Source organism: Crotalus tigris, unplaced genomic scaffold (assembly GCF_016545835.1).
Source record: "Crotalus tigris isolate CLP2741 ecotype Arizona unplaced genomic scaffold, ASM1654583v1 scf7180000018553.2237530, whole genome shotgun sequence".
NCBI lineage: Eukaryota > Metazoa > Chordata > Lepidosauria > Squamata > Viperidae > Crotalus > Crotalus tigris.
The window spans coordinates 2,072,115-2,095,875 of NW_024097074.1; the positions used below are offsets into that span (position 1 = coordinate 2,072,115).

General features: G+C 43.6%; 1 protein-coding gene across 3 annotated transcripts in view; it reads left to right on the forward strand.

The window, feature by feature from the left end:
- The window catches only part of PHTF2 (putative homeodomain transcription factor 2), a 76,146-nt gene that overhangs the window by 47,771 nt on the left and 4,614 nt on the right, over positions 1-23,761 (forward strand). For all 3 annotated transcript variants that reach the window (XR_005558011.1, XM_039354515.1, XM_039354514.1), the window contains 13 exons: positions 366-524; positions 1,650-1,815; positions 4,433-4,597; positions 6,272-6,470; positions 8,010-8,168; positions 9,591-9,809; positions 12,010-12,138; positions 14,182-14,454; positions 15,407-15,538; positions 17,879-17,965; positions 20,015-20,170; positions 22,343-22,438; positions 22,913-23,038. Coding sequence is in view for 2 of the 3 variants with exons in the window: in XM_039354515.1 (XP_039210449.1) it covers positions 366-524; positions 1,650-1,815; positions 4,433-4,597; positions 6,272-6,470; positions 8,010-8,168; positions 9,591-9,809; positions 12,010-12,138; positions 14,182-14,454; positions 15,407-15,538; positions 17,879-17,965; positions 20,015-20,170; positions 22,343-22,438; positions 22,913-23,038 (2,066 nt within the window). In the remaining variant the exon portion in view is untranslated. The remainder of the gene's footprint in view (positions 1-365; positions 525-1,649; positions 1,816-4,432; positions 4,598-6,271; positions 6,471-8,009; positions 8,169-9,590; positions 9,810-12,009; positions 12,139-14,181; positions 14,455-15,406; positions 15,539-17,878; positions 17,966-20,014; positions 20,171-22,342; positions 22,439-22,912; positions 23,039-23,761) is intronic.

The window sequence follows — 23,761 nt, forward strand, 5'->3', positions numbered from 1 at the left end:
TTTTAAGAAGAGACTGGACAGCCATTTGTCCAGAATGGTATAGGGTTTCCTGCCTGAGCAGGGGGTTGGACTAGATGACCTCCAAGGTCTCTTCCAACTTGATGATGATGAGGATGATGATGATAGCAGTCTTCCAGCATTTGAGGGGCTGCCACAAAGAAGAGTCACTTTTTTCAGTGCCGTCGTAACTTCGAACGGACACTAAATGAACAGTCGGGGACTACCCGTGGTCCATAAGGTCCCTTCCAACAACAACAACAACATCATCATCATCATCATTATTATATTTATAAAAAGCTATATAATATTTTTTAATAAAATACAGGTTTCTGCGTAACCAAGTCCTTGATTTTGCTTCTCTTTAGGATCAGCCTTTGCAAAAGCCAAGCCAGAAAGTCCTTGGACGTCGTTGACCCGAAAGGGAATTGTCAGAGTCGTTTTCTTTCCCTTTTTCTTCAACTGGTGGCTACAAGTGACCTCCAAAGTTATATTTCTGTGGCTCCTTTTCCTTTATCTTCTTCAAGGTACGTATGGCTGAGATCTTCTGCCTAAGAGATGCCTGGGTTTTAAAAAAAACAACAACAGCCCTACCTTCCAGTTCTAATCTTTGGAGAAACAAGTGTCCCAATAGTTGAATAACACTAAAATAGCGTATTTAAAATACATTATCGTAAAGCGTAATGTTTAGAGCATTAACGGTGCAAAAAAGAAACTTGACTGGGTAATCATAAGAATGCAACAGCCCAGGTTTCACAGTTGTTGACAAGGAAGTGGAAAGTGGATAGAGGACACTGCTAAAGACAGCAGGTTAAAAGAGAAAGAACTGGAGAAAATAACAAAATAGAAAGAAACAGAAATCGAACAATGGTGGCAAAAGAAAACAAAGGTGGTACAAATAATAATAGGCGCCTTGGATGCAAACATCTGAACGCCAGTGGAATTGACACTATCCCTATTGGTCAATTCTGAAGGCAGGACGAGAAGCAATGGATGGAAACTGATTAAGGAGAGAAGCAACTTAGAACTAAGGAGAAACTTCCTGACTGTTAGAACAATTAACCAGTGGAACCACCTGCCTCCAGAAGCGGTGAATGCTCCAACACTGGAAGTTTTTAAGAAGAGACTGGACAGCCATTTGTCTGAAATGGTGTAGGGTTCCTGCCTGAGCAGGGGGTTGGACTTGATGACCTCCAAGGTCCCTTCCAACTTTATTATTATTATTATTATTAATTGCAAAAGGCAGTTTTACTGGAGTGCAGCTGCAATCCCACTTATGTTATTTTGAAAATACACGTTCTGAAATGAACATTTTAGCTGTAGGAAAAGAACTGCATTTATATATAGGATGATACTGGATAGGTAACAAGTTCTACCGTACTGCAGAGATATATATTTTTAAAGGGGTTTTCACTTTATTTAGAGAACGGCATCCAGCCATATTAAAAATGGTTAGATACCTTGATTTCAGCAAAAAGACTGACATGCCTGCTTAAATCTCCTCCGCCCGGGGTTAGGAGTTGAGTGGGAAGGTTTTCTGTGCATCGTGATCCATTTCTGACTTCCAGGAAGTCATCTTCTGATTAATGAGCTCCTTTTCTCTGGTTTAACCATGAATTGCTTCACTGTTTGTATCCTCTTCTTTCCAACAGTGGCTGCAGTCATACTCTTCTTTACAATAGAAAGCCCACACCACATACCTCTGACGGAAGTCATCGGCCCAGCATGGCTCATGTTGCTTCTGGGAACTGTGCACTGCCAGATTGTCTCCACAAGGACCCCCAAATCGCCCGCAAACACCGGAGGGAGAAGAAGGAGGTACTTTTGTGGGGTGTGACCACAAAACAATTGAACATCTGTATTATTAGTCTTGTCAGATGCAAAGGATCCGGACCGTGTGTTAAAATTCAAATTAAGAAGATGCATTGCTCTGGCCCATGTACAAAAACTCAACCCTAAATTTGCGCTAGATAAGAGACAACGAAATTCGAGGGCTCGGATTTAGACCGTTTGTGATCACGCAGAAACTCTATGCCGATTCCTCTCTTGACTCCATCTCTTCTTCTCCTACAATCAGTGATATCTTACTCATATTTTGTCCTAGGTTTTAAGTGCCTTCGATAACCTTTTAGGGTTTAGGATTCCTATTTAAACTAAAGCAAAGGCAGCTTAGTTTAAAATAGGAAAGGATATCGAAGGCACTTAAAATCTAGGCCAGTGGTGGCGAACCTATGGCACGCGTGCCAGAGGGGGCACTCAGAGCCCTCTCTGTGGGCACGCATGCACGCCATCGCCCCAGCCCTGCTTCCCCCTGTGGCCCCTCTCACCAGCAGCTTCCCCGGAGGAGACTTGCCTCCGGACATGGCCTGCGTGGAGCAGCGCAGCAAAGGACATGGCAGCCGAGCAGTGTGGACAAGACTCTGCCCTCGTGCCCCATCGCGCAATGATGTTGTGGGATGCGGGTGGAGGGCGTGGCTGCCATGGGGCTGCTGGGCCACGAGGGCAATCTGCGGCGGGCCATGGAGGTAGTGGGCGGCCCTGCGGGGGGTGGAGTGGGGGCAGGGCAGGGGCGGAGCAAGCGGGGCCGGGGCGGTTTTTGGGCACTCAATCTCTAAAAGGTTTGCCATCACTGATCTAAACAATATGTTAGTAAGATATCACTGATTGTAGAAGAAGAGGCAGAGCTTGGGGGTGGAGTCAAGAGAGGAATCGGCATAGAGTCTCTGCGTGATCACAAACGGTCTAAACCCTCTCGAATTTCATTGTCTCTTATCGCCTGTGTAGATTCTCAGTCCTCCAGGTCATAATTATCCCAAAGATGCTTTTTCACGAGGCAACTGGACTTCCTTGTTTTTCTTTGAAGACGTTTCGCTTCTCATCCCAGAAGCTTCAGCAGAGCTGAAGAAGCTTCTTGGATAAGAAGCGAAACATTTTCAAAGAAAAACAAGAAAGTCCAGTTGTCTCGTGAAAAAGTATCCTTAGGTTGCCTCTTATCTTGCGCAGATTCAGTGTTGGATATAGGCGTTAACTGGATACAGGCGTTAACTTGAACTTAACATGTGATCCTGGTTCGTCGCGCCTGACGTGATTGGTAAGGTAGATGTTCCATTGTTTTTGTTTTTGTTTTTACAATAATGTCAAGTCACCCATCCAAAGTAAAATGGCTGCCCTACGGAAATATATTTCAAATGTGTTCTGAACTTGCTTTTTATCCGGGAATACCTTACAGACATTTTATTATATGCTAAATGGGCAAATTCATTAGTACATTTTCATCCGTAAGCAAACAATGAAAAATTAAGTGCCTTAATCTTGGCCACCTAATGAGAAGGAAGGACTCACTGGAGAAGGGCCTAATGCTGGGAAAGATTGAGGGCAATAGAAGAAGGGGACGACAGAGAATGAGATGGCTGGATGGAGTCACTGAAGCAGTAGGTGTGAACTTAAATGGACTCCAGAAGATGGTAGAGGACAGGAAGACCTGGAGGAACATTTTCCATGGGGTCGCGATGGGTCGGACACAACTTCCCAATTAACAACAACAACAACAATCTTAAACATTAATTCCTTGAGAATTAAAATATTCTGTGAAAAGTTTAAAAAGCCTTTATGAATGTATTTTTTTTCCTACCCTTCTGAACTTTTCATTTCTTATTAAAAAGGGAAGATTCTGTCATTTGAAAAAATCTAGGAGAAGGAAAGGCAGAGCCTAAGACAGTGGTTCTCAACCTTTTTAATGCTGCGACCCCCAATTGGTCATAAGTCGAGGACTAAACCGGTTGTAAGTCGAGGACTAAACCGGTCGTAAGTCGAGGACTACCCAACCATTTGTAAGTCGAGGACTTTCCCTGCCCGGGAGCACCGTGCATGCATGGTGCTGCCCCCTGCGCCGGCCGAGGCATAGCTGGCAAGCGGCAGAGACGGAGCAGGCTGACCACCGGCTGGGCCACCAGCTGGGCCACCAGCTGGCCCAGCCCAAGGGAGGTAAGGCACCTGCCGGAAAAGGGGAAAAAAATGGTGGACAGCCTTGCTTGGCGACCCCCGTGAAATGGTCGATCGACCCCAAATGGGGTCCCGACTCATAGGTTGAGAACCGCTGGCCTAAGGGGTGGAGTCAAGAGAGGAATCAGTTTGGAATCTACACATCGCCAACCTGTCTTGAATTATGTTAACCCTTATCTTGAACCAGTTTAGGGCTGACTATTAGTTTCATGTGCATAGGCTTGATTGAGCAATACATCACCTTAACTGGAACGTAACGCGTGGCCCTGATTCTTCGTGCCTGACCCAAAGGAAATGAAAATATAATTGGTTGCGTTTAAATCAACAAAGCCGTTTCAGCTTTAAATACGCCGACGGGTAACTCTGTCCCTATTTTGGTGCTGGTGAATTACTTTTATCAAATGTCTCCCATTTCCAATTTCTTCTGATGAAGGAAATTAAGGAAAGCCGCCCACTTGGAAGTGCATCGTGAAGGGGATGGCTCTAGCACGACCGACAACACGCAGGAAGGAACCGTCCAGAGTTATGGCACCAGCAGCTCTTACAGCCTTTGCTCCGTCTTCAAGGAACTCTGGCACGCTACTTCCTTTTTATCAGGGTTGGTATATTTTATTCAGGCCTTTGCTTATCTTAAAGGAGGCCTTGTTCCCTTTCTCCATCCTCATCCTGTCCCACGTTTTTGAGCCCCTGCAACTTTTGTTTTCCACCTTGAGCATCTTGTCAACCCTGGAAACCAGTAGGGGAAAATTGAGGTCACAGATGCCCGAAGTCCATGAAAAAAAAAGTTAGATTCTGTTCTAAATCTGCTCATCATTTTTCAGCTGAGTTTCTTACTTGGCTCTGGGGCACTTCCTGTGAAATTAGGAGAGGCCTTTCTACTTTTTCAGTTTCTAGGAAACTTCCTTTAATTCCAACAAGCAAGATAAACAGTTGATATAGCGATTAAGGTATCGGGCTAGGAAGCTGGAGACGGTGAGTTCCTGTCCCACCCTAGCCATGACTGGCCCAATCACCAGGAGATGGTGAGTTCTAGTCCCACTTTAGCCACGAAAGCCAGCTGGGTGACTTTGGGCCAGTCACCAGGAGATGGTGAGTTCTAGTTTTGCCTTATCCACGAAAGCCAGTTGATTGAGTTCACCGTCACCAGGTGATTGAGTTCTAGTCCCAACTGAGGCACAAAAGCTGGCTGAGTAACTTTGGGCCCTTTTTATGATTTGTGGACTTCAACTCCCAGAATTCCTCAGCCAGGCATGTTGGCTGAGGAATTCTTGGAGTTGAAGTCCACACCTCTTAAAATGGCCAAGGTTGAGAAACATCATTTTAGGTCTTTCTGAGTTAGCATTATTTCCCCCTCACCTTATGTCAGGGGTCTTATGACTTGTGGACTTGTATATAACGCTGGCTGAGGAATTCTGGGAGTTGAAGTCCACAAGTCATCAAAAGGCCAAGTTTGAAGACCCCTGGATTAAAGATTCCCTGTGTGTATGTAGGCATAAATTTAGGCCTAAAGTAATTATTGCCTCCGAATCACCTGTTTCGCTTTGACAAATAGGTTTATATATCCTAAATCAGTGGTTCTTAACCTGGGCGATATTGCCCCCCAGGGGGCGATTTCATTTTTCAGGGGGGCGATGGAACGAAAAGGGGGCGATATGGGGGCGATGGAGCGAGAAGTTTTGAGGGCACTTTTGAGACATTTTCGTACAGTGAATGGCTGTATATCTGTCGTACAAAAACATCAGATCGCTCGTTATTAGTGGATTGAATTGTGTTTTCAGATGTTCCTCCAGCTAGCTTCAGTACAGAACGCCGTACATATGTAAATACGCATTGCTTATCTTCATGTGTGTTGTGCAGCAGCCTCTACCCATACAGTGGCGCGCCATTAGCCAGAATATGGGAGATATGGGAAAAAGACTGGAAATAAATGATTTGCATCGATATGTCCTGATGAACAATTTTAAAGAAAACAAAAAAAGGGTTTGCATAAATTGAAGAATTATTTCCCGTGTTGTGATTGAGAGGTTATGTTGGGGGAGGGGGGCAATGACAACTTCCTCATTGGCTCAAGGGGGCGATTCGTTCAAAAAGGTTAAGAACCACTGTCCTAAATCAATCATTAATTTGTAATAGTTTGTAAGTTTAAAATATATTATCAGCTTAGATCCTAAGAATTCTATTTTTGCCTTTCCCTCCTCCCTTTACCTTAAATCAGTTTGGGAAACGGGATCAGCTAAACAATAATTATTTCGTGTGTTTGGTTGGCCTCTAGAGCAAAGAAAGCAAAGAACTCCATAGACAAATCCACGGAAACCGACAATGGGTATGTCTCCCTTGAGGGAAAAAGGACAGGGAGAAACAATGAAGATGCTTTGCAGTTCCAGGATCCTGTCTCTGAGGTCATCCGGGCAGAAGAGCCCGGCTGGAATATCGGAACTGCCCGAAGTTCATACAACACTTCGAATCATAAAGTGAGTCCTTTGTTTTGTGTTCATGATATTAGACTCTCTCTGTGAGCGAGGTGGGCGGTCTCTCCGTCGGTAGATAAATGAATTAGGGAAGGGAAGAAAGTTACGATGCAAAAGAAACTGAAAAGAACAGGCTCTAGGACAGGGGTAGCCAACCTTGTGTTTTTTTTATGACTCATAGACTTCAACTCCCAGAATTCCTGAGCCAGCATAGCTCAGCTTGGAAACCTCTCCCTTTTCCCTCAGCGTGGCTGGCTCAGGAATTCTGGGAGTTGAAGTCCACGAGTCATAAAAGAGCCAAGGTTGCCTATCCCTGGGCTAGGAAGAGAGCCTTCTGCCATTGCCCCAGCCCTCTGGAATATTCCCCCCCCAGGTGAGACAGGCCCCCACTCTCCTGCCTTCCCAAAGGAGTCAAAACATGGTTGGAATGGAATGGAATGGAACGGAATGGAATGGAACAGAACAACAGAACAGAACAACAGAACAGAACAGAATAGAATAGATGGAATGGAATGGAATAGAACAGGAAATAGAATAGAATAGAAAATATGGAATGGAATGGAATGGAATAGAATAGAATAGAATAGAATAGAATAGAATAGAATAGAATAGAATAGAATAGAATAGAACAGAATAGAAAATGAATGGAATAGAATAGAAAATAATAATAGAATAGAATAGAATAGAATAGAATAGAATAGAATAGAATAGAATTAGAATTTTATTTTCACTTAGCATACATTAAAATGAAATTTTGTTGCATACAGCTCTCAAAAAATACCATTATGCATATACCCACCCACCCACACACACACACACACACACAATACAGAGAAACATTTTCCCATGTATGGGGAGCTCAGAGGACTATACAGCCGTGGGATTGGTTAGCGCCCTGAAAGCCCTCCCTTCGCCTTTTAACTAATTTTAATAGCTTGCTGCAGAAGGAGTGGAAAAACTGGGGATGGAGTTAAAAGAGGAATCAGCCTAGAATCCTTACGTAGCCACAAGCGGACTAAGTTCTTGAATTCTGTGGATCCCTGTTTAACTCTAAGCAGGTGCTAACTGTTTGTTGAGAATATTGCTGTGGACGAGTAACAGTTAATCGGTCTAACTGGACCTTCACGTGTGGACCTGCTCTTTCACACCTGCCCCCTCCTTTTACATTTTTTAACTTTTGCGTGTACCGTTTTATGGTTTTCATGGTTTAATGTCCACACCCAAAATCCCTTTCTGGGGCAGTAGGTGGTTCAGAAATGTAAAAACTAACTAAATAAAATAAAACGGGGGGCAGGATATTCTGCTTTTATTTTTTTTCCCTTCCTACTTTTTAGAAATAAGTTAAAGCTGATTTTATGACTTACAATTAGCATCCTGAGTCTAAAAATGGCAGGTAAAGAGGGTCTCAGTTGATGGCAACTGATCCGTAGGCGCTACAGGTGGGAATAAAGGGGTTTGGCTAGAACTATATATTAAAAGCGTACGAATTATTTGAGATCAAAGATGTGCCTTTTATTGAGAGTAAGTTCTTCTCTGGTTTAGGACAGTCACCAAACAATGGCAAATATATCCGACGAAGTTTCTAGTGAGGAGGGGCCAGAAACTGGCTATCCTTTACGACGGAATGCTGAACGCGCTTCCAGCGATGGTGCGTTTCGGAACAAGAAAACTCACCACTATAAGAAACATTACCCCATAGAGGTAACAACACTTTGCATTGCTGCTGAGTAAACTTTTAAGGACGTCAAATTCATGTGTAGTCCTGGGAGACGTAAGAGCTGTGGTGGGGCAGTGATGAGAACGTAATATTGCAGGTGAACTCACTGCTCACTGCCAGGCGTTCGATCCTGACCGGCTCGAGGTTGACTCAGCCTTTCATCTTTCTGAGGTCGGAGAAATGAGGACCCAGATTGGTGGGGGCAACAGGCTGATTCTGTAAACCACTTAGAGAGGGCTGGAAAGCACCGTGAAGCGGTATATACGTACTATGGCTATTCCCTCCCTCCCTCCCTCCCTCCTTCCTTCCTTCCTTTCTCTCTTTCTCCCTTTCTCATTCTCCTTCTTGGTGGCACAGTGGTTAGAATGCAGTATTGCAGGCTAGCTCTGCCCACTGCCAGGAGTTTGATCCTGCCTGGCTCAAGGTTGACTCAGCAGCCTTCCATCCTTCGCGAGGTCGGTGAAATGAGGACCCAGATTGTTGGGGGCAAGAGGTTGACTCTGTAAACCACTTAGAGAGGGCTGTAAAAACACCGAGAAACGGTATATAAGTCTAACTGCTATTGCTATTTGCCCAGCCTGACAGGGAGGAGGGGTCAAGTGTAGAGCTAGCCTGGAATCACCACATAATCACCAAAGGGCTAGGGCTGACATTCCCTAAGTCAGTGGTTCTCAACCTTTTTAATGCCGCGACCCCCAACCGGTCGTAAGTCAAGGACTACTCAACCGAGGTGAGCCGAGGTGGCGCAGCAGTTAGAGTGCAGTACTGCAGGCCACTTTAGCTGACTGTGTTCAGCAGGTCAGCGGTTCAAATCTCACCGGCTCAAGGTTGACTCAGCCTTCCATCCTTCCGGGGTAGGGTCCCGACCCACAGGTTGAGAACCACTGCCCTAAGTTCCTTGGAACCTTATTTCATTGTTCCCAGGCGTAGGCTGCCAGTCCAGAGAGATTCCTGTATTATAGGCTGAGCATAATAAAGTACCATATATTCCTGCGTATAAGGCGACTAGGCGTATAAGACGACCCCCAACTTTTGAGAAGATTTTCAGGGTTTAGAAAGTCATCTTATACTCCAGAAAATACAGTACAATATTGAATTTCTGTTTATAGATGAGCACACTAGGAGTTCCTTTTCTGCTAGAAAGCTTTGTCCTGTTAGTGCTTATTTCTGTAAAAAAAATAGGGCTGGCCACTAGGGGGCAGATTGGTTTTAAATGCAGAGAACAGCTACCCGTATATTCCTGCGTGTAAGACGACCCCTGACTTTTGAGAAGATTTTCAGAGTTTATAAAGTCGTCTTATACACCGGAAAATACGGTACTTAGCTTGAACTCTGCCTGTCTTGGTTTCTTGTTGCTTGTGCCTGACAGTGGAATAGCATCCTATAGTTCTTCCTGTATTCTCCAGGATGTCCCCAAATCAGGGACCAGCTGCAGTTCGCGATGTTCAAGCTCCAGGCAAGATTCGGAGAGCACCAGGCCCGAATCGGAGACGGAAGATGTGCTGTGGGAGGACTTCTTGCACTGCGCCGAGTGCCGCTCGTCCTGCACCAGCGAGACCGATGCGGAGAATTCTCAGGTCAACTCCTGCATGAAGAAGGAGTACAGGGACGACCCCTTTCATCCGGTTAGTAGGAGAATAAAGGATACAACAGAATGACGGAGTGGGAAGGGACCTTGGAGGTCTTCTGGTCCAACCCGCTGCTCAGGCAGGAAATCCTATACCATTTCAGACAAATGGTTGTCCAATCTTTTCTTAAAAAAACAACCCGCTAATGTTGCAGCACCCACAAGGTGCTGGAGACAAGTCGTTCCACTACGCCGCCCTTTGGGATTGGGCGGCATATAAATATTTGTAAATAAAATAAATTAAATAAATAGTTGATTGTTTTCACTGTTGGGAAATTTCTCCTTAGTTCCAGGTTGCTTCTCTCCTTGAGTAGTATCCATCCGTTGCTTCTTGTCTTGCCTTCAGGTGCTTTGGAGAATAGGTGGACCCCCTCTTCTTTGGGGCAGCCCCTGAGATATTGGAAGACTGCTATCATGTTCCCCCTCGTCCTTCTCTTCATTAAACTAAACATACCCAATTCCAGCAACCTTTCCTTATATGCTTTAGCCTCCAGGCCCCTGATCATCTTTGTTGCTCTTCTCTGTACTCTTTCTAGAGTCTCAGCATCTTTTTTACATCGTGGTGACCAAAACTGGATGCAGTATTCCAAGTGTGGCCTTACCAAGGTCTTGTAAAGTGGTACTAACACTTCACGTGATCTAAAAAAATACTGTTGGAAGACTGCTATCATGTCATCCCTGGTCCTTCTTTTCACTAGACTAGATAAACCCAATTCCTGCAACCGTTCTTCATATGTTTTGGCTTCCAGTCCACTAATCATCTTTCTTGCTCTTCTCTGTACTCTTTCTAGAGCAGGGATCTTCATACTCGGCCCTTTGATGACTTGTGGACTTCAACTCCCAGAATCCCTCAGCCAGCGTCCCTGGCTGAGGAATTCTGGGAGGGGTCTTCAAACTTGGCCCTTTGATGACTTGTGGACTTCAACTCCCAGAATCCCTCAGCCAGCGTCCCTGGCTGAGGAATTCTGGGAGGGGTCTTCAAACTTGGCCCTTTTATGACTTGTGGACTTCAACTCCCAGAATTCCTCAGCCAGCGTCCCTGGCTGAGGAATTCTGGGAGGGGTCTTCAAACTTGGCCCTTTTATGACTCGTGGACTTCAACTCCCAGAATTCCTCAGCCAGTGTGCCTGGCTGAGGAATCCTGGGAGGGGTCTTCATACTCAGCCCTTTGATGACTTGTGGACTTCAACTCCCAGAATCCCTCAGCCAGCGTGCCTGGCTGAGGAATTTTGGGAGGGGTCTTCAAACTTGGCCCTTTTATGACTTGTGGACTTCAACTCCCAGAATTCCTCAGCCAGCGTCCCTGGCTGAGGAATTCTGGGAGGGGTCTTCAAACTTGGCCCTTTTATGACTCGTGGACTTCAACTCCCAGAATTCCTCAGCCAGCGTCCCTGGCTGAGGAATCCTGGGAGGGGTCTTCATACTCAGCCCTTTGATGACTTGTGGACTTCAACTCCCAGAATCCCTCAGCCAGCGTCCCTGGCTGAGGAATTCTGGGAGGGGTCTTCAAACTTGGCCCTTTGATGACTTGTGGACTTCAACTCCCAGAATCCCTCAGCCAGCGTCCCTGGCTGAGGAATTCTGGGAGGGGTCTTCAAACTTGGCTCTTTTATGACTTGTGGACTTCAACTCCCAGAATTCCTCAGCCAGCGTCCCTGGCTGAGGAATTCTGGGAGGGGTCTTCAAACTTGGCCCTTTTATGACTCGTGGACTTCAACTCCCAGAATTCCTCAGCCAGCGTCCCTGGCTGAGGAATCCTGGGAGGGGTCTTCATACTCAGCCCTTTGATGACTTGTGGACTTCAACTCCCAGAATCCCTCAGCCAGCGTGCCTGGCTGAGGAATTTTGGGAGGGGTCTTCAAACTTGGCCCTTTTATGACTTGTGGACTTCAACTCCCAGAATTCCTCAGCCAGCGGCTGAGGAATTCTGGGATTTGAAGTCCACAAGTCATAAAAGGGCCACATTTGAAGACCCCTGTTCTAGTTTCAACATTATATTTTTTTATATTTATATTATTTATATTTATGTTTTATATTTTATATATTATTTTATATTTTATATGGAGCTGGCCAAACCTGTCCAAAGCTATAATGTTTGCTAGACTACTCACCCGCTATTGACGATATGACTTTTGTTATTATTGTTAATTAGTTGTTTACGGAACCTCCTATGCCCTTTTTCTGTTTATTTTTGGCAGAGTCATTTGCCCTGGTTCCACAGCTCTAACCCCGGGCTAGAGAAAGTCAGCGCCATCGTGTGGGAAGGGAACGACTGCAAAAAGGCTGACATGTCCGTTCTGGAGATCAGCGGCATGATCATGAACAGAGTGAGTCTCTTTTAAGCGTCTTAAGATTTGTCCCGATTAAACAGGATGCTTGAAAGGCTCATTGAAGTGTCTAGATGGTTGGCTGATTCCTTAGGTTTTTAGAGTCGTCGGAATGTACTGACTCCTGCTAAAATGCCTGCCGGGGGTTTCTCCCCCAAAATGAAATTGCAATATGTGAATGAAGACTCTATGCTTAACCCAAAGTGTTCATTTTGACTGAAGAGGTTACTTAGATGAGTAATGAAGCTTCTCGGTTTTAATCAACTTTGGTCCAGTTGCCGTGATTTAAACCTTTAAGATACTTTTAGCCTGGATGATTTACATCCACACTCTGAAGATTCTGTAGAATTGAATGAGGATAGGATGGGGGAAAGGGAAAGAGGAAAGGGAAAAGGGAAAAGGGAAAGGAAAAGGGGAAAGAGGAAATGAAAAAGGGAAAGAAGAAAGGAACGGAAAGGAAAAGAAGGGAAAGGGAAAAGGGGAAAGGAAAGGAAAGGAAAGAGGAAAAGGAAAGGAAAGGAAAAAGGAAAGGAAAAAGGGAAAAAAGAAAGGAAAAAGGGAAAAAGGAAAAAGGAAAGGAAAGGAAAAAGGGAAAAAGGAAATGAAAAAGGGAAAGAAGAAAGGAACGGAAAGGAAAAAGAAGGGAAAGGGAAAAGGGGAAAGGAAAGGAAAGGAAAGAGGAAAAGGAAAGGAAAGGAAAAAGGAAAGGAAAAAGGGAAAAAAGAAAGGAAAAAGGGAAAAAGGAAAAAGGAAAGGAAAGGAAAAAGGGAAAAAGGAAAGGAAAAAGGGAAAGAAGAAAGGAACAGAAAGGAAAAGAAAGGAAAGGAAAAAGGGAAAGAGGAAAGGAAAAAGGGAAAGAAGAAAGGAACAGAAAGGAAAAGAAAGGAAAGGAAGAGGGGAAAAAGGAAAGGGAAAAGGGAAAAAGGAAAGGAAAAGAAAAAGAGAAAAAGGAAAGGGAAAAGGGAAAGAGGAAATGAAAAAGGGAAAGAAGAAAGGAACAGAAAGGAAAAGAAAGGAAAGGAAGAGGGGAAAAAGGAAAGGGAAAAGGGAAAAAGGAAAGGAAAAGAAAAAGAGAAAAAGGAAAGGGAAAAGGGAAAGAGGAAATGAAAAAGGGAAAGAAGAAAGGAACGGAAAGGAAAAGAAAGGAAAGGAAAAGGGGAAAAAGGAAAGGAAAGGGTAGCAATATCACTTAGACTTATATATTGCTTCATAGTGCTTTACAGCCCTCTCTACAGAGTCAGCCTGTCGCCCCCAACAATCTGGGTCCTCATTTTACTGAATTTGGAAGGACAGAAGGCTGAGTCAACCTTGAGCCAGTCAGGATCGAACTGCTGGCAGTGGGCAGAATTAGCCTGCAATACTTCCTTTTAACCTGTCCCACCAGGAAGGAGAATGAGAAAGGGAATAAGAGAGGAATGAATGAATGAATGGAAGGAAGGAAGGTAGGAAGGAAGGGACGAAGGCATAGCAATAGATGTATATACCGCTTCGTAGTGCTTTACAAAGCCCTCTTCAAGTGGTTTACAGAGTCAGCCTTTTGCCCCCAACAGTCTGGGTCCTCATTTTACCGACCTCGGAAGGACGGAAGGCTGAGTAAACCTTGAGCCGGTCAGGATCGAACTCCTGGTGTGAGCAGTGTATTAGCCTGCAGTACTGCCTTCTAACCACTGCACCACCACCGTGATGGGATAGGATGGGGTGGGGATGGGGAGGGGAAGGGAAGGCGGAGGGGAGGGGAGGGAAGGGAAGGTGAATTGCAAGGGGACAGGAGAGCAGAGAGGCTTTACTCGGCTAAGCGTGTTTAGACACACAAGGCATTTGTTTCCGGTGCAGAAGTTCTCAATGTACATGCAAAGCAACAGAGTAATAATCATAATCATAATCACAATAGGATACCACTACCAACGGTCTCACATTAGATTTTACACTTTCATTCAGCCGAATCCAGATTTCCTTTTTTAGGCACTGTAAACCACTTCACGGTAACACGATGTATTAAAGCGCACCCCCCGTCGTCGTCTTTGCTTTGTTTCCTGTCTTCAGGTGAACAGCTACGTTCCAGGCATCGGTTACCAGATTTTTGGAAACGTGGTCTCCTTAATCCTAGGATTAACCCCGTTTGTCTTTAGACTGTCACAAGAAAAAGATCTGGAACATTTAGCCACGCACACGGCTACCGAGCTCTACGCTATCGCCTTCGGGTCAAATGGAAACATAATGGTGATATCCATGGTTGTTGTCTGCTTTATAGTCCGTGTTTCCCTCGTGTGGATTTTTTTCTTCCTTTTATGCGTGGCTGAGAGAACGTACAAGCAGGTAAGACTTAGCCCAGCGGTTCTCAACCTGTGGGTCGGGACCCCATTTGGGGGTCGAGCGACCATTTCACGGGGGTCGCCAAACAACGCAGTCCGCCATTTTCTCCCCCCCCTTTTCCTTAGCTGTGCTACTCCCTTTTATTCTATTGGCTTTTGAAAGCCAATAGAATAGACTCTCTTGAATAGAGTCTAATTCTATTGGCTTTCAAAAGCCAATAGGAATTGTCCAGGCTGTCTCTGCCCTGCTGAGCCCACCAAAAGTCCCAGTCTGCAAACGGTGCTGCACCAGTTGAGTAGTCCTCGAGTTACGACCGGTTGGGGGTCGCGGCATTAAAAAGGTTGAAAACCACTACCTTAGCCCCAAACCTCTCTCCAAGTCTTCTTTTTTGGGGGAAAAGAATTGACGTATTTGTCCGTGATCTCATCCCAAAGGTGATTGTTTTTTTTTCAAGACGCAACTGGACTTTCTCGCTTCTTTCTTTGAAGACGTTTCGCTTCTCATCCCAGAAGCTTCTCCAGCTCTGACTGGATGGTGGGGAGTGGAAGGATTTATACTCCTTGCAGACGGCTGGTCATTTGCATTCTTGTAGAGAGTCGTTGAGGCCACCTGGAGGCTTTTTTTTTGTAAAAATTTTTTATTTTCAATTACATTCATAAAAATACTTCAGATTAAAAAAAAATAAAACCGATTGATACACACCACGTTCGGTATTGCTCACCCATTTCCCCCCAAACCGTATCCACCCTCTAACCAACTTGCCTCTTCCCCTCTTCTTCCTCGGGACCTCACCTGCGCGAGTGTCACAGGTGCTCCCAGCCACCTGCGGGCCACCAACCCAGAAAATAGTGTGAATAATTATGGTTGCATTCTGCTTTTCCCACCTGGGCGCCACTGAGAGGCATACAGTGAAGGCCGCTATTTGTTTCACGTAAAAACCCTTTCTGTTTTGCAGAGGCTGCTTTTTGCCAAATTGTTCGGTCATTTAACATCTGCCAGAAGAGCCCGGAAGTCAGAAGTTCCGCACTTCCGGCTGAAAAAAGTGCAGAATATTAAAATGTGGCTTTCTCTCCGCTCCTATCTGAAGGTTTGTTGCCGTCTCTTGTATTTATTTCTTATTGTTTCTATTTCATGCCGTAGACCAGTGGTTCTCAACCTGTGGGTTGGGACCCCTTTTGGGCTCGAACGACCATTTCACTGGGGTCCGCCAAACAACGCAGTCGGCCATTTTTCCCCCCCTTTTCCTTAGCTGTGCTACTCCCTTTTCTTCTATTCGCTTTTGAAAGCCAATAGAATAGACTCTCTTGAATAGAGTCTAATTCTATTGGCTTTCCAAAGCCAGTAGGAATTGTCCCGGCTGTCTCTGCCCTGCTGAGCCCGCCAAAAGTCCCAGTCTGCAAACGGTGCTGCACCACTTGAGTAGTCCTCGACTTAATGACCGGTTGAGTAGTCCTCGACTTACAACCGGTTGGGGGTCGCGGCATTAAAAAGGTTGAGAACCACTGCCGTAGACGCTCTTGGTGCGATAGGCTTAAACTCTCCCCTTGTTTTTAAGATTAAGATAACCTTTATTGTCATTTTTCTTTTACCGTGAGCACACCGACACCCATTAAAAATGAAATTCTGTTGCCTGCTCTCCAAAGAAAGTATATATCTACCCATACACAAACATGACACACATATACACATGCTATATACCTATATATACCTACACCACACTTCTTCTTGTGCCATATCCGTTATCGGACGTTGGCGATCATGTTGGCGATCCTGTTTTTATCAGCAGCCGCACGAAAAAGGGCTGCTGAGTTTTGTCCAAACCAATCCCTTAGATTTTGAAGCCACAATGTTCTTCTTCTGCCTGGACCTCGTTTGCCTTCAATCTTTCCCTGGAGGATTAAATGGAGTATATTTTTCTGGGTGTCGCATCACATGTCCGAAATATTCTAATTTTCATTTTTTAATTGTTTTGATGATTTCCCTTGGCTTTCCTAGGCGGCTTATCGCCTCCTCATTTCTGATCTTGTCAGCCCAGCTTATACGTAACAGCCGCCTGTAAATCCACATTTCAAATGCTTCTAGTCTCTTCGGATGGCCTTCTGTCAGAGACCAACTCTCTACTCCATAGAGCAGGATAGGAAAAATATAGCATCTGACAAGCCTAATTTTCAGTCTTAGGCTTATGTCGTGACCACATCACACATAGTATAGAATTAATGACCCATCTTTCTCAGGATGGCACAAGCAAATCAGGGGATCAAGAACGAAGAGAAAGTCAGTCAGTCAGACCACAGTAGACCCCGTTTCTGTCTTCATCATGCATTTCATGCTCCTAATTTGAGGACTGCCTACCAGTGATGGCGAACCTTTTAGAGACCGAGTGCCCAAACTACAACCCAAAACCTACTTATATATTGTTGGGTGGGCGTGGCCCATTGGGTGGGCGTGGCCCATTGGGTGGGTGTGGCTTCGGTGATAACGGCAGACTGGGTGGGACTAAAAAGTTCAATCAATCAATTCCAACTTTGCGAGATCTTTTTTTTCCCGCGAGAAATTGATTGATTGATTGAACCTTTTCTTTTTGCACACGGCGGCAGAGGCCTAAAGCGAAAAGGTTTTATAAAACCCAGCTGAAGGCCTAGGACTGGGGCAATGGCGCGCGTGCCCACAGAGAGGCCTCTGAGTGCCGCCTCTGGCACCCGTGCCATAGGTTTGCCACCACTGGCCTACACTGTGATCCGGCTATTTCTGTATCTTTAAAGATATCACTAGCACTTCTTCCCATTCATTGTAAATAATTCCTTTTTTAAGAACCTAGGCGCTGAACCGTACAGCAAATAATGCAATATTTTGGAGAGAAATAGAATATATTTCAATAGATAACATGTGCATTCTGAGTATTAGACTTTGTGATGTATGGTGATAATGGGAACGTTGGTTATTTAAAACTTGGAAACTATACATATTAAATGTTAAGCTAAATATCAAGGGGAAATTAAAAAGTAGGGGAAACTACTTAGGACATTGATTGTCCATAAAAGACTGAATAAGGATATGTACAAGCCAAAAATTATTGACAAATGTAAGAATGTTTTTTTTTTAATTTAATTGATTTAATAAGAATTGCATTAGGTTAAACAGGGGGCAGTAAATCCTAAGGGGAAAAGAGAGGAAAAATTGAATGTAGGAGCTTGAGATTTGCACTAAAGATATTTGTATGTTATTGTATTATCGATTAACCCAGCCGCCCCGCGGCTTTTCCAATACTCAAATGTAAAATTAGAAAATCAGTAAAACTTATAAATAATAATAATAATAATGCAATATTTTACTTGCACAAGTTACCACTGCTGTATATTAATAGGAGACCAGCTTGTGTGATGATTCATTCGTGCCTTCCATTCACTGTTTTTGTTTCTGTTTTCAGCGAAGAGGACCTCAGCGTTCAGTGGACGTCATCGTTTCCTCTGCTTTCTTGCTGACTATTTCTGTTGTATTTATCTGCTGCGCGCAGGTAAGGAACCCGATGGGAACGGATTTTCCTTCCTGTCGGAATATCGCAATTACGCAGCTTAGTTAGCAATGTTCCTGCATGCCTCTTCAGATGGACTTCAGAGGTCAAATGCATCCACAGCCCGGAAGCAAAAGTAGAGGTTGGCCCAACAGCAAATGTGTTTAGCTGGATCAGTTATTTTTTAGCCTTGTCAATCCATCCATCAATCCATCCACTCAAATCCATCAGAATAGAGCTGGAAGGGACCTTGGAGGTCTTCTAGTCCAAACCCTTGCTCAGTGGTATAGGAGACCCTATACCAGCGGTTCTCAACCTGTGGGTCGGGACCCCATTTGGGGTCGAACGACCATTTCATGGGGGTCGCCAAACAACGCAGTCTGCCATTTTTTCCCCCCTTTTCCTTAGCTGTGCTACTCCCTTTTATTCTATTGGCTTTTGAAAGCCAATAGAATAGACTCTCTTGAATAGAGTCTAATTCCATTGGCTTTCAAAAGCCAATAGGAATTGTCCAGGCTGTCTCTGCCCTGCTGAGCCCACCAAAAGTCCCATTCTGCAAACGGTGCTGCACCAGTTGAGTAGTCCTCGACCTATGACCATTTGAGTAGTCCTCGAGTTACAACCGGTTGGGGGTCGCGGCATTAAAAAGGTTGAGAACCACTGCCGTATACCATTTCAGAAAAGTGGATATCCAGTCTTTTGTTAAAAACCTCCAGTGATGGAGCACCCACAACTTCTGGAAGCAAGATGTTCCACTGGTTAATTGTCCTCACTGTTAGGAAGTTTCTCCTTAATTCCAGATTGTTTCTCTCCTTGGTTAGTTTCCATCCATTGTTTCTTGTCTTGCCTTCTGGTGCTTTGTAGAATAATTTGACCTCTTTGTGGCAGCCCCTCAAATGCTGGAACATTGCTGTCATGTCCCCCCTAGTCCTTCTTTTCTCTAGACTAGCCAAACCCAAATCCTGCAGCCGTTCTTCATATGTTTTAGTCTCCAGGCCCTTAATCATCTTAGTTGTCCTTCTCTGGAGAATTCTGGGATTTGAAGTCCAAGGTGACAAGATTGAGAAACACTGATCTAGATAACAGGCCTCAGAGTGTCGTTTGCTTTGTGTGGATCATTACCACAAAGAAGTATGCAAAAGAGACTTTGTTCAATGGCTAATCAAGGGACAGGAAGGAATCTTAACTAGCATCGCTATATCAATTTTATGACTATTTTTTCCTTAACTATAAACGCAGCTGAACGTTTCCACTTGGTAGCGTAGCACAAGAGATGGCACCGGTCCAAGGGGCCAGGGTGATTCGCTTAGCCCATTTTTATAAATCTTGCACAGATGAAGGAAGTTGTAATTCCTTTCCTTCTGCTAATGGAGCCATAGGCGTGTCTACTCAGAAATACATCACATTAAAGTTGAACAGGCCTGTCCTCAGGAAAGTGAAAATTTTATAAAGCCAGGGTCTTCAAACTTGGCCCTTTGATGACTTGTGGACGTGAACTCCCAGAGTGCCTCAGCCAGCTTCCATTTTGTTTGTTAGATTTAAGACAGGGGTCTTCAAACTTGGCCCTTTTATGACTAGTGGACTTCAACTCCCAGAATGCCTCAGCCAGCCTCCATTTTGTTTGTTAGATTTAAGATAGGGGTCTTCAAACTTGGCCCTTTTATGACTGGTGGACTTCAACTCCCAGAATGCCTCAGCCAGCCTCCATTTTGTTTGTTAAATTTAAGACGAGGTCTTCAAACTTGGCCCTTTTATGACTTGTGGACGTCAACTCCCAGAATGCCTCAGCCAGCCTCCATTTTGTTCGTTAGATTTAAGACGGGTCTTCAAATTTGGCCCTTTTATGACTTGTGGACTTCAACTCCCAGAATGCCTCAGCCAGCGTACACGCTGGCTGAGGCATTCTGGGAGTTGAAGTCCACAAGTCATAAAAGGGCCAGGTTTGAAGACCCCTGTTATTAAGATTGCAGCAGAAGTCGATTAATTTTTTTGAAAGATCCTTCAGTGCTTAGGGAAAATTAACTCCTCTGTTTTTGTTTTACCTTATTTCAGCTGCTTCATGTCCATGCAGTCTTCCTGGATTGCCATTATAATTGGGAACTAGTGATATGGTGCGTTTCCTTAACCCTCTTTCTTTTGAGATTTGTAACCCTGGGGTCCGAAACAAGCAAGAAATACAGCAATACATCAATCTTGCTTACGGAACAGGTAAGGAAATTTCCTGGCGTTGATTTCCCTCAAAGCATCGTTACTCTTTTCTCTGGATATATTATGCTTTTTTGTTTTAGAATTTTTATCTGAAAGCGGCCCAGAAGCATGACAGAGAAAGGCGACCTCAAATTAGAGAGAGTAGATAGATGGATGAGAAAGGTGATAGATAGATAGATAGATAGATGGATAGATGGATAGATGGATGGATAGGTGGGTAGATGGATGATAGATAGATGATATTTAGATAGATGATAGATAGATAGAGAGACAGAAAGACAGACAGACAGACCAAAGGTCCCCAACCATGGCAATTTTAAGACTTGTGGACTTCAACTCCCAGAATTCCCCAGCCAGCATACCTGGCTGAGGCATTCTGGGAGTTGAAGTCCACAAGTCATCAAAGGGCCAAGTTTGAAGACCCCTGATTTAAGGCTTCAGCCAATAGGAAACAGAGAATCCTGTATGTCTGCGGAGATTCTCAGTCTATCCAGGTCACGGATGTCCCAAGGGTGCTTTTTCAAGAGGTAACTGGACTTGATTTTTTCCTTGAAGACGTTTCCCTTCTCATCCAAGAAGCTTCTTTAGTTCTGACTGAATGGTGGAGAATGACTTGAAAAAAATGGCCAGAGAGTCCATCTAGGTTAAAATTGAACAGCCCTCTCTCAACAGAGGGGTAGGGATACAACATCACCCACCTCCTGTTTACAACACAGTCCTTCCTGTTAGTTTATGAGTAAATCTTAATTAATAGTTTGTTATGGTGGAATTTTTTTTATTAGTTTTAATTATACGATATTATTATTGGTATTAGTATTAGTATTGTTTAACAATTTGGATATTGTATTTAATAATTAGTTTAACAACTAGGATATTATGTTTGTTTATGTTTTTATTATTATGTTTACTTTTAATTTGTTTATATTTATGCTAAAGGGGAGTTGAAGCGCATTATGGATTTGGTTATTTATATAGTTGATTGATGTTAGTTAGATTATGATTATTATAATTGTAACCCTGTATTCAGCTCTGGGTAGTGGGGGGGGGTTTAAGGTGGTTTGGTTTTGGGGTTTATATTGTAACTTTTATAAAACTCTTCTATATATATATATATAGAATACTCCCAGGGTTCATATTTTTAGCATTATTAACCATATATATATATATATATATATATATATATATATATATATATATGTGTGTGTGTGTGTTTTCTGAGGTTTTCGCGGGTGTTTGTATGTAGGTCTTTGGTTATTCGGGTTTTCTCCCGCGTAAAATTGGAAGTGTCTTGGCGACGTTTCGACGAAGTCCCATTCGTCATCTTCAGGCTGGTGTTTTCAGCTTCGTGCTTCGAGGAGCACGAAGCTGAAAACACCAGCCTGAAGATGACGAGTGGGACTTCGTCGAAACGTCGCCAAGACACTTCCAATTTTACGCAGGAGAAAACCTGAATAACCAAAGACCTACCTACCTACCTACCTACCTACCTACCTACATACATACATACAAAACACAGTCCTTCCAGCAGTTCCAAAAAAGCTGCACACTCATTTGCACTATTCAGGTGGCCTTGAGGGCAGAGATAAACTCCCAAGTGGGACTCCATGACTCTCAGAAAGAGTACTAACGACCAGATGACTGCAAGGGATATAAATCCTCCCATTCTCCACCATTCAGTCAGAACTGAAGAAGCTTCTTGGATGAAGAGCGAAACATCCTCAAGGAAAAACCAAGAACGTCCAGCTGGGTCTTGGAAAAACATCCTTGGGAGCGAATACTGTACTTTTGATGCTCTATCCTTGAAACGCTTTCCTTCGGAACAGTAGTATCTTATAAGTAACCAAAGGAAGGCTTTAAAGCATCTATTAAGCACGTCAGCTCATCATCTTTTGTGTACTCATTTTACCGTTCTTCGTTTTTTTAAAAAAAGAAAATAGTTGACAGGTCTGTCTGCCTTTCAATGTTAATTTAATTTGGTTCCATCCATTATCCATTGCCCTGAAATTTCTTCGGCTGAAGAGAGACTTACCGATTGTTTATATAAATAAATGTTTTAAAACTGCGATACACGAAAGACAAACATTGTCACGGTTTTTTTTTTTTTAAAAAAAATGCTATTTGAGATGATGGTTTTGTTTTAAGTATAACACCTGTTTCTCCGTCGTGGCTTAGATAAACTTGTACTTGAAAATGGAAAAGAAGCCAAACAAGAAAGAAGAGCTGACTTTGGTAAACAACGTCTTAAAGCTTGCCACAAAGTTATTAAAGGTAAGGATTAAAAATGTGGAAATGATTTGGGTCGCCATAAATGACACCATCTTTGCTCAGTATGGTTCCCTTTTGAGACTGTGGTTTTCATTCCCCCCCCGCCCCCCGATAATTTGCCATTTGTGTTCTGCCATTTTGGATTTATTGATTTATTTTTTTAAAAAAACACCTTAAATTCTGCCATTTCTGTTGCAGAAAGTGCCAAAGTGTACCTTGGCAAAAATTAAAATCCATAACAATCAGTGGAAAAAGAATATTTAAACAGTACTGGTCGTTCTTAATTTACGGCTACAACTGAGCCCAAATTTTCCACTGCTAAGCAAGACAGTGAAGTGAATTTAATAGCCACCGTTGTAACTTTTGAACAGTCACTACGCAAACCGTTGTAAGTAGAGGATTAGCTGTATTTCTTCCAGGTAGATGATTTAATATTTCTCCCATTCATATGACGTAAATATATTTCCTTTTTCCCAGGAACTGGACAATCCCTTCAGATTATACGGCTTAACAATGAATCCTCTGCTCTACAATATAACACAAGTTGTTATTCTGTCTGCTGTTTCGGGTGTAATCAGCGACTTGCTTGGATTTAACTTAAAGGTAAACTTCTCAATTTTGCCCTGAATTTATCTTTTGACTTTTGCAGATTTTTTTTTTTTAAAAAAACAGTGTGATTTCATTGGTAAAGATTGAAAAGTGCCCATCCTTTTAAAAAGCTTTGATTTGTTTCTGTCACTAGCATCTGTTCTTTTCTGAACTATATGAAAACATGTCGGCAACCATTGCATTATGTTATAAAATTTCTTTAATTTCAATCCTAAATATTGGCGTTAATGTCTGGACGCATAGATCCCTAGCATGCTTTTATGTATTTATTTGTTAATTTATTTGCTGCCTACCACGCCTTAGCAGTGTTTCTCAACCTTGACAATTTTAAGGCATGTGGACTTCAACTCCCAGAATTCCACAGCCAGCAATGCTAGGTGTCTTACAGTATGAAAAAGAAAATGAAAGGCCGATAAGCAGGAGTAAAATAATAGAACTCGTAAAATAAACAATGAAAAAAGGAACGTGGGAACCAGTTTGGACCCGGTTTCAGACTGGAATGAGCTTCAACTAACTAGTGATTTGCAATAAAAACAGCTTGAAGTGAAAGCCGTTATCTGCAACTTTCGAAGCTGTTAGATCAGGGGTAGGCAACCTCGGCTCTTTTATGACTCATGGACTTCAACTCCCAGAATTCCTGAGTCAGCTGACTCAGGACTTCTGGGAGTTGAAGTCCATGAGTCATAAAAGAGCCGAGGTTGCCTACCCCGGTGTTAG